Source organism: Diorhabda sublineata, chromosome 2, assembly GCF_026230105.1.
Source record: "Diorhabda sublineata isolate icDioSubl1.1 chromosome 2, icDioSubl1.1, whole genome shotgun sequence".
Classification (NCBI taxonomy): domain Eukaryota; kingdom Metazoa; phylum Arthropoda; class Insecta; order Coleoptera; family Chrysomelidae; genus Diorhabda; species Diorhabda sublineata.
In genome coordinates, this window is record NC_079475.1 from 19,729,653 (window position 1) to 19,745,031 (window position 15,379).

The window sequence follows — 15,379 nt, forward strand, 5'->3', positions numbered from 1 at the left end:
TGTTGTTATAAAAAAATATTAAACAGCAGACATACGCTTTTACGAGTAGTGTAATTTTTTTCAGTTTTGAAAACAGGAAACAGTACCTGCGTGAAATTAGGAACAAAAGGAATGGTAACCAGAGGATTTATTATTTAGATGAGACTTAACGCAGACCATACTGTAAATAAACTAACCCACTGGTCTAAAATATCCTTCCGATAAAGGTGAACGTTTTATTATCCTATACATAGGATGATCGAAAGACGATTTTGTCGCTGATGGTTTCTTGCTCGTTGAAACAAAATAGGTTGGCGATTGAGTTGGAATTTCTAGAAATGTTTGTGATATTCATAATATTTACACTATCAATTCACCAACACTCACAACTATAAAACGCGCGTCAGATAGTGTTATTGTGAGTGTTGGGGTCGTGGTAGTATAAATAGTGTGTTCAGTAGTTTCACGATTATCATCACGACATAATTTTTGCAGATTGGTTACCCTAGTAGTTGATTGAATAAATGTCCAACATCCGCGGATGAAAAAATTTATTTTTATTCATGAATAGCTTACTTTGAATAATATAGAACTTTATTTGGAATTATCGAAAGCAGAACTATTAATTTGAATTAAATTCAGTAGAGAAACACGTTGTAGATGATACAGCGTCACTTACAAAATGAACAGTATTACTTTTGCGAACTTACCAATGTAAATTAAACCCAAGAGAATTAATTTGCGAAGAAAAATTGGATACAAGCAATAGAGCATGTAAAAAGGGAAAAAATTTAGGCATTAGTTGGGATTATGGACGATGTAGAATCCCCGATAATTAATTATGTAGATTGTGAGTTATACGCTTCAATCAACCGCGATTGTCAATTTATAAAAATATGTTCCTAAAAATAAATCTTAATCTATTTTGATTCGCTTGAATACCTAAATAAGATTCTGACTTCCACAATAAATTGTTGATTTTTTTATGAAATCATCGATGGGAATTTCAAACTGTGAATTATCTACATTATATTTTTTAACTGCTGAACCAAAATGGTGCCGTAATATTCTATTAACTGGGTAAATAATATAAAATCATGATAATTACTTGAATTTCTCATTAAGCTTTGTCGAAATGAAATGATATAAAGTGTAAAGGGAAAAAACCGGACATGTCACTTTTTATTCAAAATTTAGGTATAGACGCCATTAAATTCCCCGAATAAACATGCATAGTTTAGAATACTCAAATAGTGAATAAATCAGCCTAGTTCTGAGGTAATTAATATTCAATCTATAGCATACAGGGAAAGAAACAGCTTTGTCCAAGTGTTCAAGTAAAAAACCAGCGATGTCAAATAAAATGATTATTTTGAACGTGTTTCAACAATTCATTCGGTATTCTGATGGTCGGTAAACGTTTGGATTGTTGTTTTTGTACGTGGGTGCGATAATATTCAGCTAACGGTTATTGCTAGCAGTGAGCCAGATGAGTCCATCAAACACAAAATTATAGACACAAAAAAAGAAAGAATATTGAGCCCTCAACTAATTCTGAACGTGGACTAGGTAGATAAAGGTCGTGGTCCGCGTTCCTAAGTGGGTAGCCGTGCATCGACCTTTCTGAAATTGGAGAAGTGTGCTTACGAATTAGGCAAACGGATTCAAAGATGAATAAAGAAGGAAGATTCAGAATTTTTAATCTTTTAAAGAAGTCCCTATAGGAGCCCTGCTGTTTAGTCCGAGTAAATTTCTAACAGCTTTTGTAGTTTGAAGATTCTTTCAAATTGAACCACACGTACCCCAGAAGGGAAGAGATTCGACTAAATAAGGGCATAACAGACTGTTAAGGAGGTGGATAAGTTCACTTCTTTGGAAACTGATTTTAATGCAAAGCAGCTGGAGCTTATTTTTTAGATAAGGCAGTAATATGGAATTCCCATTTCAAGGAATTATCCACAACAAGCTTAAGAATTTTACACATTTAACGACGTCAATGGTAGTGATATTTAATAAAAAAAGGCTGGAATGTATATTTATATGATAAAACTTTGATTTTAGAATCGTTGAGACAGAGAAGATTAGAATCGCACCATGATTTAATGGTGATTAGGTCACTAGATATGGTCCTATGAAGTGCCGTGAGATCAGATTGGCTCCAAGAGGAACTAATGTCTGCAAATAGACATATTTTACCACTGATGTCTAGATAGGCAATGTCGTTTATAAACAGAAGAAACAAAATAAGGCCTAATACTGAGCCATGGGGCACTCCAAATTCTATTGGCTTGAAAGAAGACATCGTTGTATCAACCCTTACAAGCTGACTTCTGTTTGTGTAAGGTATGACTTGAACCATACGAGAGGTGTTCCCGTAAAACCGTATCAACCAATTTGTTGATTAAAATATTATGATTAACACAATCGAAAGCCTTAGAAAAATCATAAAAAGTTGTTGCAGTGGAGTGATAGTTATTTAGGCTAGAGTAGACATTATTTAGGAGGGAGACTATAGCATCATTTGTGCATGTGTTATTTAAAAAACCATCAAATTGATGGGTAGTAAGTATTTTATATTTAAACAGTTATGATAAAAGCCTCTTTTTGACCCATCTTTCCATGATCTTAGATAACGTAGGAAGGAGTGCAATTGGGAAAAGTACCATTTTGAAATGAAACATTAATTAAAGTGGTAAGGTGATTTAATTTGCAATCAGGCAGACTCGAAAACATTTTTAATGTAAGTTTCTGATGAGTATTATATTTAATTACGATGTCATTAATTGTACTGCGAAGCTCTGCTAAAACTACGGGAATAAAGAAGAAACTGTGTAAATTAGCATTAGCATCAGGTAGATATGAAAGCGGATCATGAGAAGAGAAGAATTTGATAAATTTTTGGCTACATTCACAAAGTAATTATTGTGGATATCAGTGCTAGTTATGCTACATTCCTACATGCGTCAAAGTATTTTGTTCGATTCATAGAATAACAAAAAATAAGATGATTTACATAAAAGAAAGTCTAAAACGCACTGGTGCAGCTCCTTAGGATAAATGGGGAAAGCATAATGAAATCCATAGAAAAATGGACGTTTGGTAAGTGAAAAGTTCTAAGGGTTTTAAGGGTTGTCGGAGCCATAGTTTAAAGGATACAAAAAAGACCTATTTACCCGAAGAATTTATAATGAAAAAAATGTTTAACCTCTTTGAGCAAAAGCATCTAAATAATGATAAAGTCTCAAATAAAACATACAGAACCATATTTAACAACTAGTTTGATATAGTATTTGGATAACCCCGAACATGTGACGAATTTCAGATTAAAATTAAAAGCATGTTTGCTGAAAAGAATACGGATGAGATTAGAAAATTAACTATAATGAATGATCTACATAAAAGAAAGGCTGGGGCGTTCTATTGTCGAAAGAGGGGAGCAAAAGATCTACAAAAAAAAACTAATAAAAAGAAGCCATCTGCATTGATTTTGCATAAAATATACCAGTCTACGAAGGTAAGTAGCTAGAGCAACAAGATTGTGGTGATAAGTAACAAGAAAGTTTAGTAGTGTTCAAATATTGAAGAGACTAAATGGAAGAATAGTAAAAAAACAGTAATAACAAAAAGAGCATAGATGTTAACGAGAAGCTGTTTTTTTTAAATCAAAGCTACAACTCTAAAGTTATCGATATAATAATATTCCAAATGTTGATATATTTATAGCAAAATTCCACAAATCGAATACAAAGTTGTTACTAAAGAAAATAAAGGGTTTACGGGAAGTAAATGAATATTATCTAGAGAATTTTCGAGCTCGGGCAATCCGAACCCAGCGTAATGTAGAAACGCCATAACTAAAACGGAGAACGTCAAAAGATAAAAATGACTGGATCTCTAGATCTATAACACCGTGGTACAATGCCCATATGACGCATCCATTCGTTGTGATATCATGAAAAGTTATCAAACCATCCTCTCAGACAACGGTGCTCTGTAGGTACGATACATTCATGGAATTATGATCGATCATAATATTCTGCCGAAATTTTGTTCTCCACTGAAGGATGTCACAAGAGTAGTATTACGCCTGTCACAAAACTAGGTCTTAACAAAAAAAAATTCACGGTGAACATTTTTTTAACAGGAAAGCGAAAAACTCCAAAAATTCCGTCATGGGAATGAGTGCGAGCATTGAGCGAATGTGAGTCGAGTACACGGTGGTTCTAACGCACAGATTATATAAAAGGGTGCATCGAACGCACATTTACAGGTATAAAGACGGTATCTTCAATCCCTGAATTTAGCTGGAAATGTTTATTACCGTAAATAAATGAAGAAACATTATAAAAGAGTTTACAACAGAGTAATAAAAAGTTAATACTTTCTCATCAATGCAATTATAGTCATAGTCTCTTAACCTAACCTAACTTAAACTAACCTAACCTAACCTAACCATTCTTAAATTAAAAGGCTATTTTAGAGAAAAATTCTAAATACGCAATTTTTAATTATTTTGAACCTTATAACAAAAATGCTTTCATTCTCGAAAAAAAAAAAAAAATGATTTTTTCTATCAATTTTTGTTCAATATTTTATATATTGAACATTTGCCCATTTTGGAAAATCTCAGATGTTGCTGATAGTTTTTCGTTTTGTCTTAATGATAATAATTATTCAAAAGTTCGTATATTTGCCATCTCTAGGATTCTTCTTCGGCAAATCAAATTTTCTTGTGCGCTCGTCGGATTTGACACAGGTAGTGTGCGCTAGATGCACGAAATATTTTCTAAATGTGCCTGTGCGCTTGATTCACGTACGCTCCTCGCACTATGGAAATTCTATTGCTAGATATGGTTGAGATAGAAACACGGTAAAGGAAAAAAATTATAAAATTTCTTACGTGACTTAGAGAAATAAATGTGTGCTTACATATTATAATACATAAAGAAATATAAAAAAAACAATAGAAATATAAAAAGGCCGAGTCGCATAAGATTTCCAATTCTTCTATGTCGTCTTCTCAGTAAGTATTGTGTAATATGCCATTCGGCGTGTTATGTTTTTCTTAAACATTTCGAATATTCTTTTGTTCACGTATTGTGGCTTGTGGCACAGTAGTCACTTCGAATTTATTTATTCTAACATTCAAGTTTTTGAAAAAATCAATTTGTTATCGATATCCCACTCCATTAGATAAATTCAATAAATCCTCGAAATTTACACAAATTTTATCATTTTTCGATTCATCCATTTTGTTATTAACAACAAAATTCTTGGCTCAAGAGAAATTAAAATTACTCTTCCTGTAGGAGGACATTTCTTTTGGAATGTGACGAAAATGTAGGACTTTGGAATTTGAGAAGTTCCTTTGAGATCCCAGAAAAATTTGAAGAATTTATTAGAAATTATAGTGTGTCACAAAATATTATTTTGAATTGGAAGTCTTTTTTCAACTCAATATACATACCAAAATATCCATTTAAAATCCAAGACTTAAAGGAAATAATGGTAAAATCTGGACATGACCGTTTTGACACAAACACGGGTTTGAAAAATGGGGAGTTTATACTGCCTCCTCCCGTATACAATGGTAATCGGTCAGATTTACAAAGACGAAATTCAAAAATTTTCAAATCTTTTGTTACTTTACAGTTCCTTTACCACTTGCAAATCCTAAGTTTGCAGACCTGATGAGCGTCATGCGGTTTTGTAATTCGAAAGCGGTGATATATTTCTAAAACCTGGCACATAACTAACAAATTTGAAGCATTTACATGTATAAATTTTAAACATAAACAAATAATTGTTAAAAAACTAATTGCTCCTATATTTTCTGTTATAAATATCATTGTAACATGGATGGTTCTTGTTTGTTTTAGATGAGGTAGCTACTTTATTCCGTGGAAAACATGAACTTCGTTTGTTTTTTGGCAACAAATTCGTTAAAAGATCTTTTTAAAGCTTTAGTACTGTAATTATAAGATTTTGCTAAAATGTAACTTTAGTTTTCTGGAAAAATTTGAATTATTTCTAATTTTAGAATAGAAATATTTCCTTTTCAACATTAAATTGGTATTTACTTAGTTTGAGAATAAAGTGACATGTCTGCTTTTTTCCCTGTACCCTTCATATAAATTCTCTATGAAACATTATCTTTATACCTAAACTTAATTACAATTATGGTTGTCGAATGATTTTGGTATTTCGAAACTGGTTAAAACAGGATATCGATTATGATTTATTACTCCACGTACTTCTTGAAAGAAATTTAGTTTATTAGCAAACTTGGCTCATAGGATAAAAATAGATATAAGGAATAGCTTTCTTTGTTTTGGATGAATCAATGGAAATATAGTAATACTGCGCAGATATAAACTTTATTTGAAGAGGAACATTTAATAATTGTATTTGATTGAGTTAATAAAATCGATATTTGATTAAAAATAAAGAATGAAAGAATTGTATATTTTTTAAATTCTTAAACGTTACGTCAGCTTCTTCTTCTTCTTCTTTTAATGCTTATCCATTAATGGATGTTCGCGACCACATTTTTCATGGCTTTTCTATCTCTAGCGGTATGGATCAATGCCTGAATATTTTGTATACCCGTCCAATGCCTCACGTTCCGCAACCATGACATCCTCTTCCGTCCCAATCCTCTCTTACCTTCAATCTTACCCTCGACTATCAGCTGAAGGAATTGATATTTATGGCCAAAATATGCAATCTTTCGTTTCTTCACGATGTTAAAGAGTTCACGGTCTTTATTGATACGCCCTGAGAATATCCTCATTCCTCACTTTGGCAGTCCATGGTATCTTCAGGATTCTACGATATACCCACATTTCGAATGCCTCTAATTTGTTGATGTTTTCCACCTTAAGGGTCCAACCCTCCAACCCGTAAAGAAGCACTGACCAAACGTAGCACCGCACAAGTCTCAGTCTAAGATCAAGATCAAAGTCGGTACATGTAAATACATTTTTAAATTTTATGAATGTACTTTGAGCTTGTTCAATTCGGCATTTTATTTCACCGTCCGACGACCATTCCCCCATAGAGCCATGTTCCTAGATATTTAAATTTTTCTACCCGTTCTATAGGTTTTCCATTATATGTTACTCTAGATTTTCTAAACGTATTCGCTTCCCTAGTGATAATCATGAATTTAGTTTTTTTGATGTTGATGTTTAATCCCATGTTTTGGCTATGTCAGCATTGGTATAATAAGTTGTGTGGCATTAAATCCGCAACCATTAATAATATATGCGGCTACTTCATGTTGCTAAATGAAATAAACATTTTACCTCCTTCTTCTACCCTGAGAAAGTGGGTTAAATTTTAATAAGTAAATTGCTCTATCCAAAGTTACAAAATTACGTATTTGTGTAGCACTGGAAGCTGCCTCTGTCTAATAGGACAGTGTGAAATGTTCACATTTTGGCGAATGTGCTGTTAATTATGGGAAATGAAGTGGTTTTAACTGCTGTAACAAACGAAAAATCGAATCTGAGCCGTGAATATAAATCAGTGGTTAGTATATTTGAAATATGAATTATTGTAGACCATGTCATTAATCTTTGCGTAGCAATTAAAAACAAATTATAATTTTCTACGTTTTAAGGAGGCCCTACACTATCAAACGGCTTGATCAATTGCTTGAGGCTCCGATTGATGGGCGCTTCAAGTATACTTCAATCAACACTTCAATCTTTTGATCAAAACACTCAGTCGAAGCTGAGAAGTGAAGGAGTGTGAATGGTGTAAAACGTAGATTTGGGCTTCTTGGCCTTAACGTTGGTTGGTGTGAAGGGGAGAAACCACAAAAAGAAAAAAAGACGGTTGTTTTTATCAATCAACGTTAATGCTTGTTTCAAGCTTCAAACGGGTTTCTAAACTATCAATCACGCTTGATACAATCAATTTGCTCTAGCATTTGATCAAGACGCTTGATAGTCTAGAGCCTACTTTATATCCTTAATACTTGAGTGAATCAGCTTTGCTCGGCATTTTGTGTTTTTTGAAAATTATATTTAAATACGAATTCCATACTGATGAAATATGAACAATATTTTTCGATTTTGCCAACATAATTATAAAAAATATGAAATAGTTATTTAAATAAAAAATCACGAGTGCAATTAGTTTAATATTGTTGTCACTACAGTTTTAATTTTGAAATCGGGTCTTAATATACTACTTCCTTCCACACTATATTGCGGGCATGTCGAGGATTTTCATTTAGAAGATAACCTTTCAACGTTATTTGCATTACTCTTGAAAATGTTGACTCCAAGTTAGCCCCAATAGATTGAAAAGTGTAAATGCGGATCTAACGGGAAATTGGTGACGCTACATGGTGCATCCCAGTTGTCCTTTTGATGAGTCCAAGGTTATTGTTGGTATATATTCTTCTTTGCCAAATTTTCTCATTTCTTATGTGAATACACATACTTGTTACACCATTGCATAGACTTTTGAAAAGTCTAAATTACGCAAAAGCATTATTAACGCATTTTTTTTCAATTTTAGTTATGTGTGGTAAGTCTGAAATGTTGACACTATTGGGATATTCTGCTCCTTCAAGTTTTTCTTTCATTGAATAATAGCTATGGGTAGTTTAGCAAATATACCATCATAAATTTTTTCAACAACTTTGTTAAATGGTGCGAATATTGCTTTGCCTTACACCCCGCCCTAATTTTCATTGGCTAATCAGTTACCAAATACTTTATCAATATTATTGTTGCTTTAAATTATATTCTGTGGCAATTCAAGTTCTTCTGTGGTATTTAGGATCACTTCGCCGTTGCCTAATTTTAGTGAATAAACAGCAAAGTGTACTTCCTGTATATGCGTATTTTCTTCTAGTTTAAAAGTCTTGAAAATGGACCATGAGGAACATCGTTTAATAAAAAAATAACTTCGTACGTGGCTGCATAGGCAGAAAATGATGATTGGGACTACTCAAACGCCATTCTTTTCTTGTTATTCTACTTCCAATACTGTTATTTTTATTCCAAAAAGTTTATGTTTAAGTTGATTATCAAAAACCCGAATAAAACCACATTTTCTAATTTTCTAAAAATGAATCCTAACTGGATCAATTCATCACCTCCGAAGCCATTTGTATACTAAATTTTATTTCGCGAGTTGAACCGCGTTGTAGTTTCGAAAACTTTTGACGTTTGGGCTTCCACTTTGAAGCCATTATCAAGTGTAGGGATAGAGTGGTTATTCGTTCATTGTTAAGAAGTGATCCGATTCCGTGGACTCAATCTGCCTACTCCTTAGAATTTCACCGAGGAAATGAAAAGCTCACACAGAATAATTCAAAATTATTAAAATAGAAATAAAAAATGATATGCTCAATATCGAGAACACCGTTGAGACTAACACAATCACTGCTGGTCTTGAGCTAACTGTCATTTCCTCGGTGAAATTCCAAGGAGTAGGCAGATTGAGGTCTTGGAATCAACAAAAAAATGGGTGGTTCGTTGCGTTAAGTACGTATGCAGATTGAGACCACGGAATTGGATCACTTCTTATCAATGAACGAGTATTCGCGTTTTATTATTGGGAACGTGAGAATGAAACACTAAAGTAGACTATATTCGTAAGGACCTAGCCTATTAAAACTTAATGTCATCCATTAATTAACCAATCAATATTGAACATCATTCACTAGAACTTATCTTTATCTAACCTATAAAAATTCAACGTCATTCATAATCTAACCAATTAAAAATTCCTATAGTAACAAGAATCAAAATTTCGATCACACGTCATTTTGAATATTGAATCCCACGAATTCAAGTTTTTATAAGAATCAATACAACTTAAAGCCCCGCAAATCTTAATTAATCATTGTAAGTAAATGTTATTATTGTTATACATTTATACATATTTCTTATATTATACTAAACCATAATTTCAGACGATGAATACATAAGTATTCAGAAGCTTGGAAAATACATTAAAGTTAGTCTACTTTGGTGTTTCATTGCCACGTTCCCAATAAGAAAACGCTTATTTATAAATATATACAAGAAAATTGCTCATTTAAAGATGTAAGATTACAGGAACAGTATCAAAACTAAGACCCAATACACACACATGGAGCAACTGTAAAGAAACTTACCTCAAATGTGTCGGAAGTCACCAACTGTTTGGTGATATGTGTCTGTGACATTATCTATTCTACATCCCCTTTCCGAGAAAAATAATTTACTTCAGCATCGAATCAAACAATCCAGTCCAAACTTATTTTGTAATTGTACAAACTATCCTATTCGTCCATCTTTGGAATATTGCTCGCACATTTGGAACTCTGCCTCCAAGCATACCCTGAAGATACTCGACTCAATTCAACTAAGCGATTCAGAGTTGACTATAAACTTGGACAGTTTAGAGCATATAAGGAAGTTCGCCGACCTCACTCTGTTTTACCGATACTACAACGGGAAATGCTCTTCCGAGCTGTCAAACATAGTTCCACCTAGAATAGTTTTTGCAAGACATACTCGACAGGCAGATGTGGCTCATCAACACCAAGTTTGCCTGTAGACGCCCCGAACTTTGGAGAAATGCAAGTCTTTGGAATCAGCTACCAAGACACGTCTTTTCCGAATACTACATCCTTCAGAAGTTCAAGATCAATATCTACAGGCATCTTCACACGGCGGCACCAATCAATTTACTCGAGTGTAAACGGGTTTACCCTCTTGAGCTTGCTTCTTACATGAATAAAGAACAAATATAGTTCCAGAAACAAAATAAATAAATAAAATGAAGACAGTAATTTTACTGGAACAAATTAATAACCTAAGTCACAAACTCGTATTGTCGTGATCAGATTGAAAACAAAATAATCTTCGTCCATTGAAACCTTTGAAAGGTGGGTGATTCAAGTCACCAGCGAATCAAAATATCGAGTTTTTAAAACCGGTTGTCAACACTTTGCCGACTGGTTGGCGACCAGTTACTCCGTCTGCTCAAATTCGATTACAAAGGTTGTTATGCATTGCAAACTGGTTAATGAATTGGGTCATAAATTAGTTTCTTTTGAGTTGATCTGTGTGTATTCGGCCTAAGTCATTATTTGTCGCGGGTAGTAGGTTGGAACTAGCTCTACAAGAACTAATTTTTGGTTTCAAACCATTTTGTAAAAGTCGTGCGGACTAGTTTAATGGTGCGCTAGTTTGAACGATGAATGATGTTTAACAGATATTAAAATGAATGAAATACGCGTCGCAGTTTTGTGAAAAGATTATTCTAATTATAATGTTTTTAGAGAAAAGGATATTGAAAACATTTTTTAACAATATCCCAGACGGATTTAATACCTAATTATAAATCTGCGACATGCCCTAGGATGAAATATCAAAAAAACTTAGCTTTGAAGAAAAATTTACCTCAAAAGTAAGCTGTAGAAGCGAATAGGATCAAAAGACCATATTAGAAATTAACAGAAATGCCAAATGGTATGGCTCCAAAACAGCAGATCAAACTGGAATAGGAGTGTACGGGCCCAGAGCTAAACATTATCTTAACAAAATCTTGGGCACTACAGCAAGTACTTTGTAAGCAGAAATATATGCTATTTAAAAAATTTTCCAGTCCAACTTATAAATGAATCATCACAAACCGACTATTATTATCTTATTTGATAGCCAAACAACCATTAGAGCTCTTAGTTTCAATATTAAGGGAATCGACAGCAAGAAAATAGAGACAATACTAGAAAATAAGGTAGATAAGGCAAAGATATTTCTGGGAAACTATAAACAGAATAGATCTGTTGAACATACCAATCTAGGTAAGAACAATTATTGCCGCGTCTCTGGACACCTGAAGATGTTAAATTCAATAGAGAGTGTATATTATGTTACGTAGAGGAAGAAAACTCTATCTAAGACCACGGAATTTCATCTGGGAAGAAATGAAATGGAAGACGAAGGTCTTAAGTAGCTAAAATTTTGCCACATCCTGGAAGGACTGGGATCAATAAATCAGCTGTGAAAACTGTATCATATCCATAAATAGGGACAAAGTAGCATCTTTGGGTCGCAATGTACATGATTCTCTAATCACAACATATATACCTAGTTGATAAGAAAATAAGAGGAATGGAAGAGGGTCTCTGGCTAGATATAGATCAATATCTTATGTATGTTGTGTATCGTTTCCATGATATTTTCACATTTATTTTGGAAAGCTTATTTCAAACTTTGCATCTACTTTCACTTATTGTTTTTTTTATTTGTTTTAATGTTCATTTCGAGCAAGCACAATGAATAATAATAAAAAAAATTTTTTTAATAATTTTTACTTTCCATCAAGTCGTCGCAACAACTTTCTTTAATTAAAAGGGGGGTTCCAATAAACAAATCAGTTTTTCGTAATATGAGCAGTAGTAATGATTGATTTAAATTATGTAAAAACATCACAAAACTTTGAATTTGTTAATTAATTGTATGGTATTTTGGAATGATGGAGAAAATTAAACGTTGTATTTACAATGAGGAATTTCCATGACTTTGAAATAATAGAAAATCATTTTTAAAATGAAATGAATACCTGCTATTATTCCGATGAAAGTAAAATAAAAATGTGTGCTACTGATTTTACCAAAAATATTTTATTTTTTTTTTCACTTTACCAAGAAAAATGTCCTCATCTTCGTGAACAGCCTGCGCAGTAATTGCAGCCATTCCACGAACTAAAGTTAACAGTGAACAGTAAGGACTAGGATTTGCCGAGAGAAAAACGCTATTCAAATGCAAACCTATGGGAGCTCTGTGGAACTCTCCACACAACATCCCAATGAGAAGAATTCGTCCCTACCTGAAACAAAAAAAAAATATCAATAATTAAATGAGAAAATGTTCGTCTTTTTACAATATCAATGGTAAAATCATCGCAAAGGCGATTTCAATTAATAACTATTAGATAATAGGTATGTTTACCACGATTAAAGGTCTCAGGGTGCTAGATATGGGCTTTAGGGTGGTCCAGGATATCACCGCCCAATCTTTGAACGTTGCTATGGTGTGATGGGCCTTGATTGGCCGACCATTCATCTTCTTTGGTAGTAGACCAAACCATTTGTTGATCAACAAATCACAGTAACTCTCACTATCTAGGGTGCAATCTGATTTTTATGGTGTTGTAGCTAGACGACAAGTATCGCGATCGTGATTCAAACCTGCACACGTAACCGCAGACGCACCAACTCAACGCATGCGGCCACCTTGTAGAATTAGATGTGTAATTTATTTTTGACTTACTGTAGTAGAATATGTTGCTGTTTTTGGTTGTTATTGGTACATAATTATAGATACAACAATATCACATATGTATAAAGAAATAATAAACATATCTAATAGCCAATGTCATACTGAGCTATGAAAACGTTACACAAAAGGAACAAGAAATAATTGGAGAGTACATCCTACTAGTAGGCATGTTGGTGAATAAAATTTTCGGATTTGACAAAACTCTACAAGTGATAGGAAAGCATTGTTTCAATTGAGCGCTAGCAATCCAGAGTGATGTTTACACTTAATTATGTGTATAGTAATCTGGACTTTTGTGTTCACAAATTCAAGACTTGGAAAGCAATATGTTGACGGAAGTCTCTGGAAAATTTGGGCTTGGATGAGTATCAATGGGCCTGGCCTTTGTTGGAGAATTGGTGCAAGATTCAACCCTGAAGTTTACCTAAATATTCTAGACAATATTATGTTGCTATCAAACTAATGATGGAAACGATTTTATTCACCAACATGATAGTTGTCCTGTCAACTCGCCAGCATAATTCAACCATGGTTTCGACAAAACAATATTGAGACTTTACCGTGGCGGGCAAATAGTCCTGATATAAATCCCATTGAAAATTTATCGGGTGGTTGGTAAAAAAATTTAAAAAAGGAATTTTCATCCCAGAAATCAAGAGCTATCGGAATTTAATTTAATTGATTAGAAAAATTTATCAGACCGTCGAATTGGGCTAAAACGGATAACACGTCAATTTGGACATGAGAAAAATTGCTGCAAAATGGATTCACAAATGTTTGAATATTGACCAAAAGCGTGCAAATGTAGAAGCACTTCTTAAACCGAATTGTTACTATGGATGAGACTTGGGTACATTTCTACGATCCAGAAACAAAGCAACAATCGATGTCGAGTCGGAATGGCGACACTCTGGTTCTCCAACACCTAAGAAGTTTCGTGTCAAAAAATCTGCTGGAAAAGTTCTTGATCATGATTGATTTTTTGTTTTGGATAAGGGTAGAACATTACTGACCACTCTACGGGAAATAATTGAAGAGAAAAGACGCGGAGAGCTATCCAAAGGTGTTTTGTTTTTGCAGGACAACGCCCCTGCACACAAATCTGATGTTGCCCTGCAAAAAATTCGTGATTTATGGTTTGAATTACTAGAACACCTCCCTTATTCACCAGATTTGGCTTCGTCCGACTATCATCTCTCGCCCACTGAAAAAAAGTTGAAAAGGTCGTAAATTTTCTTCCAACGAGGAGGTAATAAAAGTTGTGAAGGTCTGATTTGCCAAGCAAGGAGAAGAATATGTTGAGTAATAAAATATTTTGACATTTAAAATTTTGATGGTTCTATAGAAGGCTAAGAATTTTTCAATATATTCCTTACCAACAAGATGCATCGTGTAATTCCCGTTCTTATGTAAAATTGTCGAGGGGGTGCTTATCATTCAGAGGGAGTGCTGGAGAGAGATAATATTTTCAAAATGTAAATTGTCAACTTAAGAAGACAAATCGACCTGTTTAAGTTTTTTTTCATATAATACATAATAACGCTAGAATTGAATTTATTCCATACATGTGAACCTCATTGTATATTTGAAATAATAAAGTAAGTGATGTTTGAATTTGTCAAAGTTACTTCAATATTTGAACACCCTATAATGAAATAATGGAACAATAAATATAACGATTTATTATGAAAAATATCCTAAATCACTGTAGTAAACTTCACTTGTCTGAATTCACCTTCACTTGTCGGGATTAAACTCTTTCTGCTTTCCGCAAAGAATGGAATATGTCAAGAACGGTAAAACCTATGGAGGTTCATAATTTTTTTTTCAAAATTGACTTGATTCTATATAGAATGAGATCAAACATGGGACATTACATTTAAAAACCAATAAATTATATACATTTAAACAAAATTTCAATTGATAGAGACCAAAAATCAAGATAATTTATCAACAAAACCATATAAAAAAGATCTAAGAAGTAATAAACTAAAAAAAATTATTTCATTTATTTAACTACTTTCGGGTCGTCGTGTATGGCTGGAAATACTATTAGGTGGTAGCCGTAATTGAGAGAGAGTAAATGAGAGAAAAAAATTGAA

The 15,379-nt window shown here is 33.3% G+C and overlaps 1 protein-coding gene across 7 annotated transcripts in view; it reads right to left on the minus strand.

Annotated features, from left to right (window-relative positions):
• Positions 1-15,379, minus strand: part of LOC130452788 (protein Fe65 homolog) — a 92,581-nt gene that overhangs the window by 38,352 nt on the left and 38,850 nt on the right. For 4 of the 7 annotated variants that reach the window (XM_056792234.1, XM_056792231.1, XM_056792232.1 and 1 more), the window contains one exon: positions 12,641-12,825. The exons of 2 other annotated variants lie outside the window; for them this stretch is intronic. In XM_056792234.1, coding sequence (XP_056648212.1) covers positions 12,641-12,800 — 160 coding nt within the window. In that variant the 5' untranslated portion in view covers positions 12,801-12,825. Of the gene's footprint in view, positions 1-176; positions 312-12,640; positions 12,826-15,379 lie in introns of all 7 variants that reach the window. One more of the 7 variants, XM_056792230.1, reaches the window with a different exon arrangement.